The sequence below is a fragment of the Trachypithecus francoisi genome, unplaced genomic scaffold, assembly GCF_009764315.1.
Source record: "Trachypithecus francoisi isolate TF-2019V2 unplaced genomic scaffold, Tfra_2.0 Lachesis_group8, whole genome shotgun sequence".
Taxonomy (NCBI): Eukaryota; Metazoa; Chordata; class Mammalia; order Primates; family Cercopithecidae; genus Trachypithecus; species Trachypithecus francoisi.
The window spans coordinates 57432254-57447620 of record NW_022681473.1 but is presented as its reverse complement, the minus strand read 5'-3'; the positions used below and the strand labels follow the sequence as shown (position 1 = coordinate 57447620).

The window sequence follows — 15367 nt, the reverse complement described above, 5'->3', positions numbered from 1 at the left end:
ATGGATGAATAAACCGTTGTGTCACATGTTATGAAAACATATGTATCTATTAAAAACAAGTGACAGCAGTTCTTTATTGAAAGAGAGAGATTCCCTGATACATTTTCAAATGTTAAAAATTGAACAAATTGGCTGGGTGCAGTGGCTCACACTGTAATCCTAGCACTTTGGGAGGCTGAGGCAGGCAGATTGTTTGAGCCCAGGAATTAAAGACTGGCCTAGGCAACATAGCGAAACCCCTTCTCTACAAAAAATACAAAAATTAGCCGGGCGTGGTGGTGCATGCCTGTAGTCCCAGCTACTCAGGAGGGTGAAGTGGGAGGATCACTTGAACCTGGGAGGTGGAGGTTGCAGTGAGGAGAGATTGCATCACTGCACTCTAGCCTGGGTGACAGAGTAAGACCATGTCTTAAAAAAAAAAAATCAACGAATTTAATGTATTCATACCAAGAAATGCAATCTGTTTTCACCCTTTATTAAATTTAAATAAAGTGTAATAGGGTAGTAGCCAAATATCACATGACTTCTCACACAATCAGACTGTGTGTAAAACCACGTTTCTTTGACATAATTTTATCAAAGCTCTTTTCATGTCACTATTTCGCAAGGTATAAATGAGTGGATTCAGGAGAGGGGTAAGCAGTGAGTAAGACAGTGACATCACTTTCTTGGTTTCTGGTGAGTAGCCAGATTTGGGTTGTAAATAAGTCATATTGGCTGTGCCGTAGAACAGGGTCACAGATGTGAGGTGAGAGGCACAGGTGGAAAAGGCCTTTTGTCTCCCTGTAGTTGATGGCATCTTCAGGATGGCAAACAAAACTCGAGTGTAAGACAAGAGGATCAACAAGAAAGGAACCATAACAATTAAAATGGTGCCTGTGAAGGCAAAGATTTGAAATAAGAAGGTGTCTGCACATACAAGCTCTAATACTGCTGGGGTTTCACAAGACAGATGATTAATTTCATTGAGGCCACAAAACAGAAAACCAAATACCCAAGTTGTCTGCACAGTAGCCACCATGATCCCTGAGATCCATGAGAACATTACTAATTTCATAAAAACCCCTCTGTTCATAATCACTTGGTAGTTCAGAGGATGGCAAATTGCAGCAAATCGGTCATAAGCCATTGCTCCCAGGAGAAAACATTCAGTCCCACCAAAAAGAAGGATGAAATACATCTGTGCAAAACAGCCCACAAAAGAAATCGTAGTTTTCTCAGTAGAGACCACCACCAGCATTTCAGGCATAATGACTGCACTGAAACTCACCTCCACCACAGATAAGTTCAGGAGGAACAGGTACATGGGAACGTGGAGGCTCTGGTTTAAGGAGATGACGACTATAACGATGGCATTTCCCATCAAGGTCACCACATAAATAACCAGGAAAATCCGAAAAAGTCGCTCCTGGAGTTCAGGAAAGTTAGAAAAGCCCATAAAGATGAATTCAACCACAGAGCTTTGATTTTGTCTTTTCATTTTCAGTATTGGATCCCTATAATATTTTTCTGCTGGTAGTATATAAAGTATGAAGTCACAGTCCATAGCAGAGAGTTCCAGTCTGCCTTCACCCCAGAAATTCTTGGCAGAAGATGAGAAGAGGAGCCCATCTTGTCAGAAATTTATTTCGGCAATTTTGGAGAATGGCAAAATCTTGGAATAATAAATATTTTAAATATAAAGGGAGAAGTGATATTCTGGCTCAGAAATATCTGAAGAGAACTAAATAATACTACATTTCTATTTCATCTTGTATATTATATAGTTTGAAAATTATACATAGCCTTAAATACAAATATTTTATACCTTAGATTCTATTTTCGTGACGTGTAGATGGCATCCATTTTTCTCAATTTTAAATAAATATGGAATTTCAAACCTCAAAAATTAAAATGTTAAAGAAAAGATACACGGCAAAAAACACTCCAACAATTTTGGTAATGTCCAAAAAATTCAAAATTACTGCAGAATTGATATGTATTTATTAAAAATATTTATAAATATCAGGTTTAAATGTCTGTAAGTGACTTGGTTAAAGGTGGCAGGACTCTGCAGAAACACACAGAGAGCACTGTGGTTTAGATGTATCTATCTTAAATGATCTGTAGACATGTGAATTTTGCCCCAGGCTCACTGATTTCTGCCCACCCTGGATTTGGACAATTATGTTCAAATTGGCCTGGATGGGAAATTTTTGAAGGCCACTTCTCCATGGCCCATACCTGTGACCATGATGACATAAGAAAAAGCCCACCTTTTGGGTCACTGTGAATCTGTAACGTAAAAGTTCACACTCTCTCCCTCTGTCTCCCTATTCTCTCTGTCCCCACTCATTTAATCATTAATTATGCAACAAGCACTGATTGAGCACCTGCCATTTTCTAGGCTCTGTGTGCCTAGGAACACATTTGAGCCCAGCCCTCCCCAGTGGGCTCACCACGCTACACAAAATAGCTTCTGACCTCTTAGCCAGTAAGTGCTCTCGAAGTCCTGCTTCTTATACCTTGTTCTACCTTTTTTCCATTATCACCAACTGAAATTAAATATACATATAATTCTAAATCTCTCACTAAAATATAAACCTGTGGCAGATAAGAGTTTACTTTGGTTCTTTGTTATATACACAATGCATACAAACATCCAAGGTTATTAATAGATGCTAAATCAGTATTTGTTGAATAAATGAATAAAGACATGAAGAAAATCATGATTCTACCTTTAAAGGAGTGTCTGAAAAAAAAGAACACAACATAATTGGGAAGCAGGAGTAATAACAAGTGCTTTAGAAATTTAAATGAGAGAAAGATTACCTCTGAAAAATAAGCAGGGGGAATAACCACAATCACAGGATGTCATGGGTGGAAGGCCATTAGGTGGAAACAGACAGGCAGAAGAAGGAAGGCTGACTTGCCCAAGGTAAAGGAACTTGACATCTTAGTACTAGAATAGAGGCCTGCTAGCTTTGCCTGATATTTTGAAAACCAGAGAAAATTTACTGTGGGAAATGAGGAACCCAGAGGACAGAAGACACACCTGAAGACATGCAATGTTGTCCTCAGTGCAGATCTGTGCAGGTTTGTAGGACACTCGCAGAAAGTAGAAAACATGTTGATTTATTCATGAGTTTGACCATAGTCGTGTATTAAAATTAAATGCATGGATTAACCACAATAATTATCTTTTGCATGTAAAAAAAGTCTAAAATTAGTGAAATAGGTTCTGTAGGATCAAATATTTCAAAGTCATTTATACTGGGGAATAAAAACCAATATGAATTCAGTTCCAAATATATAAAAGTAGGTGGGTTTTGAAAATTAGATAATTTAGAGTATCATATAAGCAATAGAAAACCTTAACACAGCTGGTTAACAACATGAAATGGATCAAAAATGTCATGAGTGCTAAAGAACAATTGACTGGCTGGGCACAGTGGCTCATGTCTGTACTCCCAGTACTTTGGGAGGCCAACGTGGGAGGATAGCTTGAGCTCAAGAGTTTGAGGTTGCAGTGAGCTATGATTGTATCATTTCATTCCAGCCCGGGTGACAGAGGAAGACCATGTCTCTGAAGAAAAAAAAAGAACAATTTACCATGAATGCTCCATCTTTTTAGTATACCTCAGAAGACTCTCACAGTGTCTTGGATAAGTCACTAACGAGAAATATTTATGCAGATCATTCCCTTCCCTAGGCTTCAGTCTGCCAATGGAAAGAGGTAAGTGTTGGACTTACTGACCAGTTCCCTTCTAGTTGAAAACTTCCAGGATTTGATGATTAGGGCATGCAAAGTACTTATTACCTCTATTTATTGCCTGAACTTTTCTCTGAAAAGAAAAAGAAATTGACTGGCATCAAACTAAAAACTCTACTGATTCAAATGTTTTAGCTGAGCCTAGTGACTCCTGAACACTGAGCCATCACTTCAACAGCATCCTCAACTATCAGTGAGGACAACTATAAACAGAAGCCCCACCAAAACGCACAGGAGCAGAATCTGCACTTTCGTACCTGTTGACTCTGTCTCTTTAATTTTCATGCTACTTTATCAGAAGATTCACCTGTACTCAAAAGTTACCTATTCATAAATACAACTAAGTGATTTAGAGAGCACTGATTCTATAACATTATATGGCATAGAATCATATGCCCTGGAGAATACCTGCCTGGCGAACATGAAATCACTTCATACAGTGGTTTTCTGCATTTTTGTGTGATAACTAAAGAGGCTTGAACTTGGCCCCTCAGGTGAGAAAGCTCAAGAGCACAAACGTGGAGCAGCACTCCTTCATATGTCTATGAGGAATGAGCACCTCTTCCCACAAGAGACTCAATTCCACTGTGACACCTCCCAGTAGGAGGCGAAAGCAAAGGCTGAATGAATGTTGTCAATAGGGAAAGAAGGGAGGGGTGGAGTGAAGGTGTGAGCAAAGGCAGGTGACCTAGGGCTAGAGGATTTGCATGGACACAATGCACAGTTTGTGCAACCATGGGAGAGACAGCAAGTAGATTAAAGGTGCTCTGTAGAAAGCCTGGATGCTCCCCCTAACTCAAGAACTTTTTAACATGGAATCAAAATGTCCTGACCTGCTTGTATAACTTTGATCACATCACTCAACTTTCTGGTTCTATTACTTTCTCTGTAAAATAAAGACAACTATATTAATCTCATAGGGTGTGTATGGGAATCAGAGGACTCAAGGTTTAGTCTAAACTGGCTTGAGCAATAAAGGAGGCCATAGGCTCTGTCCCAGGAGACTGTAGAGATGAATGAATCCGCAGGCTTGGCTTTATCCAAAAGGCAGATGATGTGCTCACACTGAGGCTCCACTTATCTTCTTCTCCTCTATATTTTTGTGGGGTAAGTTCTATTCTCAAGAAAGCTCTCTTCTTCTTGCAGCAATAAGGCTGGCAACAACATGTAGGGATATTCTCCCTATTCCGTTTCCAGTGGGAAATGTCCCAGTGATGCTGAGGAAAGGGGGTTCTCAAAAAAGCAGTCCAAGTACCCCTACCAAATTAGTCCCCATGATGGGATTACATGCCCATCCATGAACTAGTCCGGTGCCCCAAAGATGGGAAAAGCTGCCTAACAGGTACTTTTCATAATTCTTACTCCATGACATCCCATGTGGGTGTCTATTGTACTAATAAGTTCTATAACCTGATGTCAGTGACTGTATCACAGGTGATGTACAATTTGTGAGATGTCATCAAGATGTAGAGTCATGAATTATAAACTTTACATATGTTAGATTTCAACAAAAAGTGTATGAAAACAACATTTCAGACATATATTTAAAAGGATAAGTGGGGAATAATAGTAATGTTAATCTCTAATTTAAAGCCAATATGTCATTGATATAATAATAAAAATAGTAATGTGGGGATTTTAACACATGTGGGGATTTGAGAGAGCAAACAGACAGCAAAAAATACAAAATTGAAAGATTTGAATAATAAAATGTTAATTTAACAGATGGTAATGAGAATAAATATGAGACAGAAGAACACTTTCACCTTATTAACTCTATAATTTTTATCCCAAAATATCTATAGAATATTTACAAAAATTGACTATGTGTTTTGTCAAAAAAACTCAATAAATTCCAAAATATTGGCAGTCATATACATACAGCATTCCAATAAAACTGCAAAAAAAATTCCAAAATAGAAAAGAGAAACTATTCTTAGAAACAAGCTAAAGACATATTTTTTAAAAAAGATGTAAAAACTCTTATCCTCATTTTATAAAAATTATATACACATCAGTGTTTTTACGTACATAGGAAGAATCAGAAAAAAATGAACATGAAATAATTTAGATTGACTACTTTTAGGAATGATGGAGTTGGGGGATGAGAATAGAGGTATTTTGAGAGACACTTTTGTATTTTTATTTTATACATCTACTGCTGGAATTTAAAAGGAATAAATTAATTTTGTAACAAATAAAAGCAAGGTTTTTAAAAATAGAAAATGAAGTTCAGTCATGAAGTGTTTGCCATGTCTGTATCCTGAACGGCATTGCCAAGGTTTTCTTCTAGGGTTTTTATAGTTCTAGATATTACATTTAAGTCTCCAATCCATCTTGAGTTAATTTTTGTATAAGGTGTAAGGAGGGGGTCCAGTTTCAGTTTTCTGCACATGACTAGCCAGTTTTTCCAACACCATTTATTAAGTAGGGAATCCTTTCCCCATTGCTTGTTTTTGTCAGCTTTGTGAAAGGTCAGATGATTGTAGATGTGTGGCATTATTTCTGAGGCCCCTGTTCTGTTCCATTGATCTATATATCTGTTTCGGTACCAGTACCATGCTGCTTTGGTTACTGTAGCCTTGTAGTATAGTTTGAAGTGAGATACCGTGATGCCACCAGCTTTGATCCTTTTGCTTAGGATTGTCTTGGCTATGAGAGCTCTTTTTTTGGTTCCATATGAAATTTAAAGTAGTTTTTTCTAATTCTGTGAAGAAAGTCATTGGTAGTTTGATGGAGGTAGCATGGAATCTATAAATTACTTTGGGCAGTTTGGCCATTTTCATGATATGGATTCTTCCTATCCATAAGCATGGAATGTTTTTCCATTTGTTTTTGTCCTCTCTTATTTCCTTGAGCAGTGGTTTGTAGTTTTCCTTGAAGAGGTCCTTCACATCCCTTGTAAGTTGGATTCCTAGGTATTTTCTTCTCTTTGTAGCAATTGTGAATGGGAATTCACTCATGACTTGGCTCTCTATTTGTCTATTATTGGTGTATAGGAATGTTTGTGATTTTTGCACATTGATTTTGTATCCTAAGACTTTGCTGATGTTGCTTATCAGCCTAAGGAAACCTGGGGCTTAGATGATGGGTTTTTCTAAATATACAATCACGTCATCTGCAAACAGAGACAATTTGACTTCCTCTCTTCTTATTTGAATACCCTTTATTTCTTTCTCTTACGTGATTTCCGTAGCCAGAACTTCCAATACTATGTTGAATACGAGTGGTGAGAGAGGGTATCTTTGTCTTCTGCCAGTTTTCAAAGGGAATGGTTCCAGCTTTTGTACATTCACTATGATATTGGCAGTGGGTTTGTCATAAATAGCTCTTATTATTTTGAGATACGTTCCATTAATACCTAATTTATTGAGAATTTTTAGTGTGAAGAAGTGTTGAATTTTATCGAAGACCTTTTCTGCATCTATTGAGATAATTATGTGGTTTTTGTCATCAGTTTTGTTTATGTGATGGATTGCACTTATTGATTTGCATGTGTTGAACCAGCCTTGCATCCCAGGGATGAAGGTGACTTGATTGTGGTGGATAAGCTTTTTGATGTGCTGCTGGATTAGGTTTGTCAGTATTTTATTGAGGATTTTTGTATCAATATTCATCAGGGATATTGACCTGAAATTGTCTTTTTGTTGTTGTTGTTGTGTCTTTGCCAGGTTTTGGTATCAGGATGACACCAAAAGCAATGGCAACAAAAGCCAAAATTGACAAATGGGATCTAATTAAACTAAAGAGCTTCTGCAGAGCAAAATAAACTATCTTGAGAGTGAACAGACAACCTACAGAATGGGAGAAAATTCTTGCAATCTATCCATCTGACAAAGGGCTAATATCCAGAATCTACAAGGAACTTAAACAAATTTACAAGACAAAAACAAACAACCCCATCAAAAAATGGGCAAAGGATGTGAACAGATACTTCTCAAAAGAAGACATTTATGCAGCAAACAAACACATGAAAAAAAGCTCATCATCACTGGTCATTGGAGAAATGCAAATCAAAACCACCATGAGATACCATCTCATGCCAATTAGAGTGGAGATCATTAAAAAGTCAGGAAACAACAGATGCTGGAGAAATAGGAATGCTTTTACACTGTTGGTGGGAGTGTAAATTAGTTCAACTATTGTGGAAGACAGTCTGGCGATTCCTCAAGGATCTAGAACTAGAAATACCTTTTGACTCAGCAATTCCATTACTAAGTATATACCCAAAGGATTATAAATCATTCTACTATAAAGACACACATGCACACTTATGTTTATTGCAGCACTATTCACAATGGCAATGTCTTGGAACCAACCCAAATGCCCATCAATGATAGACTGGATAAAGAAAATGTGGTACAAATATACCATGGAATACTATGCAGCCATAAAAAAGGATGAGTTCATGACCTTTGCAGGGACATGGATGACGCTGGAAACCATCATTCTCAGCAAACTAACACAGGAACAGAAAACCAAACACCACATGTTCTCACTCATAAGTGGGAGTTAAACAATGAGAACACATGGACACAGGGAGGAGAACATCACACACTGGGACCTGTGAGGGGTCAGGGGCTAGGGGAGGGATAGCATTAGGAGAAATACCTAATGTAGATGACAGGTTGATGGGTGCAGCAAACCACTATGGTATGTGTCTACCTATGTAACAAACCTGCACTTTCTGCACATGTATCCCAGAACTTGAAGTATAATTAAAAAAAAAAAAATGAAGTTCAGATTTTTAAATGGCAAGGTAAAGATGGCACTGTCCTTATATGAATTACCCCCCAACTGTCCTTATAGAAATTACCCCAAACAAATATTAATAAGAAAAATAAACCTAAAATATTAATAAGAAAAATAAACCTAACCCATCTATATATGTATATTAATTTGTTTATTTGTTTTTTGTTTTTTTTTCTTTAGATGGAGTCTCACTCTGTCACCCAGACTGGAGTGTGGCAGCACAATCTCGGCTCACTGCAACCTCCACCTCCCAGGCTCAAGTGATTCTCCTGCCTCAGCCTCCTGAGTGGCTGGGATTACAGGGGCGCACCCCCATGCCTGGTTAATTTTTTTTTTTTTTTTTTTTTGTATTTTTAGTAAGACAGGGTTATGCCATGTTGGCCAGGCTGATCTTGAACTCCTGGCCTCAAGTAATTCAACCACCTTGGCCTCCCAAAGTGCTGGGATTACAGGCATGAGCCACCACTCCCTGCCCCAACCTTTATATTAAAAAAAAAAAAAAAAAAAAAAAATTGGACATACCTTAACCTAAGTTACAATATGGGAAAGGACTGCCAAATACAGTGAGGTCAAAAGAAAGTGTGTGTCCTGCAAAGGGAACGCTGCAGGGGCAGTTCAGATGAAGCAGAACAGCAAAGTTTTTCAGAGCTGTGGTTCCCAATGTGTGGTTCCTGGATCAAAAGCATCAGAACCACCAGGGAACTTGTTAAAAATCAGAGTTTACAGCAGATCTACTGAAACAGATACTCTGTGTGTGGCTCCCAACAATCTGTGTTTTAGTATCAGTTCAGGTGATTATTGAAGCAGTTAAAATAGGCTACACTGACATAGTCACTATTTAAATTAAAGGCACTTGAAAGACAGCAGGTGCCAAGGAAATCACTGACCTGCTGCTGCTTCTTAAAACAAAACATGAAATTCCCATGTGGAAAATGCAACATTTTTATCCCCAAGGAGAAGTCAGGACCAGGAGAATTGCATATGGACTTTGTTCAAATAATTTACCTTTTAAACCTCCCCACATAAATGAATTCTTCTTCACAGTTTACTCCTCTTTGTCCAATTCAGTATATAAGGAAGTGACTCTGAGTTCCAGGGTCTTTATTTCTTTACGAAGCCTCACATGCCATGTCAAGCTGTATTATACTTTTCTCTTGTTACCCTATCTTACATCAATTACATTTTCAAGCTCAGGCAGGACCTGAAAGAGGACCTAAGAGAAAGGAGATGGAATTTTTCCACCCCTACAATCTGATGCATGCTAAAATTTAAGAATCTCTGCAATGGCACATCCTGAAGGTCAAAAACCATCATTTTCTTGTTTGCAACCATGACGATTTTCATCTACTCCATGGCAACTTTCCTTTAGTAAGTATTCATTATACATTATTTGCTTTTCCTGTTCCTCTTTAGTTCCTATGTATTACTCTGATGTGGGATTTATTTTAATTATCTCTCATTTTAGAAAAAGGTGTGCTTTTTCTTGACAGGGTTTATGTAGGATGTCTTTTTGGAAAAGAGGCTGGTAGGAAGGGCTCCCCTGGACCTGTTATCACACAATGAAGAAGCATGTAGGCATGGATGAACAATCACAGAAATATACCGTAGTTTCAGGAAACTATCTGTCAATAAGACAATATGGAGTAATGTGAACTCCACTTATCTGATGGCAAGGGAGCAGTAGAGGAAAAAATAACTCATCGTCAGTATAAAAATTGATATTGTGTTATACAGCAGTGCTTCTTGAACTTTGAGTGCACCCAAATCAACTGAAGATCTTATTTAAATGAAGATTGGAATTCATGAAATCTGTGTGACCCACAATAGAAAAGCAAGTTTGTAAAGAATGTTTCTGTTAACCATGGGTAATTCATGCTGACTTGAACCATGGCCTGGCCCCTTCTCCAAACAAACATCTTGTATAAAACCAATCAAAAAAGAACACACCTTTTTCAAATACAGGGAATAAGCAAATAAAGTATAAAGAATATTCACTAAAAAAGTTGGCACAAAGCAGATGAAAATTGTCACCAAAAATATGGCTAAGGGCCAGGCCTCTGTGCCAACTTTTTTAGTAAATATTCTTTATACCTTATTTGCTTTTCTTTTTCCTCTTTAGTTTCTGTGTATTAGTTGACAAGGGATCTTGTTTAATTATTTCCTGTGTTTGATCTCCTAACCTCATGATCCGCCTGCCTCAGCCTCCCAAAGTGCTGGGATTACAGGCGTGAGCCACCGTGCCCACCCTTGAATTTTTAAAAATCATAAATATGATGTCCATACTGAAAGCATGGATAAAGAGAATAGACACTGCTGAAATATAGTCATTAAAGAGAGGACAGAATAGTTCAAATAAAATAAACATAAATGAATAGAATTTAAAATAACTAGGGCGAAAAATACAGACTTGGACGGCTAACAAAAAGGATCCAGTACATACATAATTGATGCACCTAAGGAATTAAAAACATTTCAAGAATTGATTCAACAGGCCAGGCATGGTGGCTCATGCCTGTGATCCCACCACTTTGGGAGGCTGAGGTGAGTGGATCACCTGAGTTTAGGAGTTTGAGTCCAACCTGGCCAACCTGAAGAAACCTCGTGTCTACTAAAAATACAAAAATTAGCTGGGTGTGGTGGCACACGCCTGTAATCCCAGCTACTTGGGAGGCTGAGGCACAAGAATGGCTTGAACCCTGGAGGTGGAAGTTGCAGTGACCGGTTCCACACCAGCCACTGAACACCAGCCTGGGCAATAGAGCAAGACTCCATTAAAAAAAAAAATTGATTCAAGGAATGAGGATATGAATAGTATCTATCTTTTAAAGTTGTTGTAGGATTAAATTAGAGAAACATGTAATGCTCTTGAAGCAAGGCCTAGCTTTTCATTGTTGTAACTACTCTAATTATTACTACTAGCTGAACGTTATAGTAAAGTAACTGTAAGTGGAAGTAAGATGGCAGAACCATCTTCTAGTATTTAAAGTCAGGTTTATTCAACTCTTGCTGTATGTCCACTAAGCCATGCTGCCCATCATATCAGTTATATTTTATGCATATTCAATTAACAATAATGAGGAATGTAGACTTATATTTCTAATTTCTAACCCATTAACAACCTTTCCACTATATCCTGGATAAATGGTACTGGCATGCATCTAATATCAGTATAAGTTGTTTTGTTTCTGTCTGCTGTAGTGGCAGACTAAATCCACTTTAAGAGGCATTGATTTCTTCCTTCCGGTGGAGTTTTGGGCTGTCATTCCAAATGTATACTTTTCCTCTCCCAGTTGAAAGTATCTGTACACCAAACTCTTTAGTTACATTGTGGCAGACATGGAGGTGCACTGCTCACATTCCTCTGTGAGAAAACACTTGCACAGTTGCAAAGGATGTGATTAGCTGACTGCTCTTAGCTCCTTCAAGGTCAGCCTCAGCTTTTGAGTCAAGGTCACTCTCTTCTTGGAGAGGCCCCAGTCAATGACTAAGCAAATATCTGGCATTTTTGACCTATGTAGGCTGCCTCTAATGGACAATCTAGAGCTCCCTTTTGGGCTCAAAGAAGTCTATTGCAAGGCCTGCTTGGCAGTCAGAGGGCTCCTCCTGCCAGTGCTGTTTTGACCCCTTTCCTTTCCCAGGTCTTTGCACTCCTAATTCCATCTGAATGTCTGCTTCCTAGAGTCCCCAATAAGCACAGATGGTACTCAAATTTGTTGGTAAAAGCAGGCAGTAAAATAGGGCTTGGAGACTGAATCTTTGGGACCCAGCTGGTCATGAGGATTCCCATTCTGATTGGTGTGTGGAGTGCAGACAACTCCTGGCACAATACAGCAGTTGACTAACCAAAGCTTTCAGGAATGGTGATTTGGAATTCTGTACCCTGGAGGGAGATGCACTGGCCAGTGCAATTACTGAGCTATTGAAATGTCCAGAGGCAATGAGAGACTGCTAATCGTAATCATAGTTGAATTATGTGGTTGTTACTTGCTGTGGTTTGGTTAGTTGATCCTCCAAACTTCATGTTGAAATTTGATCCCCAATGTTAAAGGTGGGGCCTAGTGGGAGATGTTTGGGTCATGGTGGTGGATCTCTCATTAATAGATTGATTCCCTGGGGTGATGAGGGGAGTGAGTGAGTTCTTACTTTGTTAGTTCTGCTAGAGATGGTTGCAAAAAACAGCCTGACACCTTCCCCCTTTCCCTTTTTTTCACTTCCTCTCTCACTGTGTGATCTCTATACTCTGCCTCTCGTTCCCCTTCAGCCATAAGTGGAAGCAGCTTGAGGTCTTCATCAGATGCAGATGCTGGCACCATGCTTCTTGTACAGCCTGCAGAGCCATGAAGTAAATAAATCTCTCTTCTTTGTAAATTACCCAGTCTCGGGTATTTCTTTATAGCAATACAAACAGACTAAAACATTACTACATTGCATTGATCTTCAGATAGATAACAAAAGATGAGTCGATTGACAAACCATTGAAAACTAAATGTGAGAGCCAGAGTATCAGTCACCCACAAAGAGGTCCTCCTCTCTTGCAACAGGCAGGCAGAAAAAGATGAAGATCGTTTTCAGGGTTCAGTGGTCACAGTGGCTGAACTTCGATGATACCTGCATGCTTAATCAAGGTAGCTATGTTAAGCCAAATCTGGAGTCAGAGTTGGAAAAATCTAAGGCTTTGACACATGGGATAAGAATTCTAGTTGGATGCCTCCAAAGATCTGGACTTCCAAGATATCACTAAGCTTTCTAATACTGCAGAAGTGACCAACCCCTCCCTATTCAGGGCAGGAAGATTATTGAAGAGGTGCACCATCAGAAGCTGCCTTCACCTCTTCTCCTTAACACCAGGCCTATAAATATGGTTAAGTCACAGTACAATTCAGCCACGGAAGTAAGGAAAGAATGGGACGATACCACAAAACAGCTGCAAGGTCTAACAGATCTTTGCCAACACAAGGAGAACCATGGTACTCGTTCTGAGAGTGCTGGACCAGGAGGCTGGTAGGCAAGACTGGATAAGCAAAAGTTTATTGACCTGATCTGGAAAGAAAAGATAGGGAGTTTGGCAGCAGGGAGGTCTAGGGTAGAAGCATATTCATAGACAAATGGAGTCTACTCAGCTTCTCAACACAATCAGACTGTGTGTAAAACCACTTTTCTTCGCCATAGTTTTATCAAAGCCCTCTTTATTTCACTGTTTCGTAAGCTGTAGATGAGTGGATTGAGCAGAGGAGTAAGCAATGTGTAAGCCAATGACATCAGTTTCTTGGTTTCTGGTGAGTAGCCAGATTTGGGTTGTAAATAAGTCAAATGGAGTGGGCATAAAGTGTGAAGGTCTTTGTATCTTGTGTTAACACCAGGTCAATAGGTAAAATGACTCACCCAGTTGACAAATTAGCCTACTTCTGTCAGCAGCCACCCCAGTGCTGGCATGATGACCACAAGCACAAAGTGGCCGGCAGCAGAGATAAAGGCTATGCCAAAGCCCAAGCAACATGGAACTCATTTAACAAGACCAACCAGATTTACTAGTGTTAGTATGTATCTCCTCAAAAAAATTACAAATCAGTGCACAGACCACATACAAATATACCCATACACATTTAGAATTAATGTGATCTGATTTCATATTGTAATTCCTTAAACACAAATTCAATCAACTCTATATGAATTGAAATAATACCAATAAACAATTCAGATATTTATGTCAAATTTCATATGTAATAGAGACCATGTAAAAATCAGTAGGGATTTGTTTAACAATTATAAAACTAAAAACAGTTTAAATAGACACATAGATACATATATGTACATTGTTTATTCCCAAATAATATACACAAATTATAATGACTCCCTTTCATTTAGCAGAATATGTATACCTAATCTTAATTAACATCACAGTATCAGTTTTATTCCAATTATTTTTAAAAACAATTGAGAGAGGTAACCTGGGAAGATAGTTGACCTGCTATCTTGTAGCTAATAGGAACAAAAGGAAAGGCAGTTTTTTTGCCTGAGTCAGTTTCCAAGCTTAACTTTTCCTTTTGGCATAGTGAGTTTGGGGTCCCAAGATTTTACTTTCCTATCACAGACTACAAATGGAAACTTCATAAAAGTTTCTAAGTCAGTGGTCTGTAAATGAAAAAGATACTGATATTATCAAATGAATATTTGGAAAACTTCCCATGTAGCTCTCTGGTCACCAACATTGGATAAATATTTGGAAAGATACCAAAAGAAATCCAGTTTGGGATTATAATTTGTGTAAGTTCATGAAGTAGAACCATTTTGTGCCCCCAAAAATAGATGCACTTTCTTTTTTTTACTCATCCATGGAACAAATTTTCAATCCAAAAGTAAAAATCTCATCACTCTATTTGTTGGTCTCTTGAAGCTCTACCCTGTTATCAAAGCACAGTGAACCTTCAGGTCAGTCAAAGAACCATAATCATTTTGAAAAGTAATTCTGCAATAGCTAATAAAATTTGTAAACACAGATATTCCTCATCCTATCAGCCTCACTGTAGCAAATCTATCACACAGGTATAATGACATCAGTACACATAAGCATATGGAACAAGGCATTTATTGAAGCACTGTCTTAACGACAATAATCCAGTAGCTACTTCTATGTTCCCAATAGAAAAACGAATGAATAAACTGTTGTATCATATTATGAGAACATATGTATCTATTAAAAACAAGTGACAGCAGTTCTTTATTGAAGGAGACACATTTTCAAATGTTAAAAACTCAACAAATTTACATATTCATACAAAAAATGCAATCTGTTTTCACCCTTTATTAAATTTAAATAGAGTTCACTCAGGCAGTGGCCAAATCTTACTCAGCTTCTCAACACAA

The 15367-nt window shown here is 38.2% G+C and overlaps 1 protein-coding gene across 1 annotated transcript; it reads right to left on the bottom strand.

Annotated features, from left to right (window-relative positions):
* Nucleotides 1–535: 535 nt before the first annotated feature.
* On the bottom strand, nucleotides 536–1480 carry LOC117081751 (olfactory receptor 10A3-like). The gene has a single exon (XM_033208098.1). It carries the CDS (start codon nucleotides 1478–1480, stop codon nucleotides 536–538), a length of 945 nt encoding a protein of 314 aa, XP_033063989.1.
* Between the last annotated feature and the right edge of the window lie 13887 nt (nucleotides 1481–15367).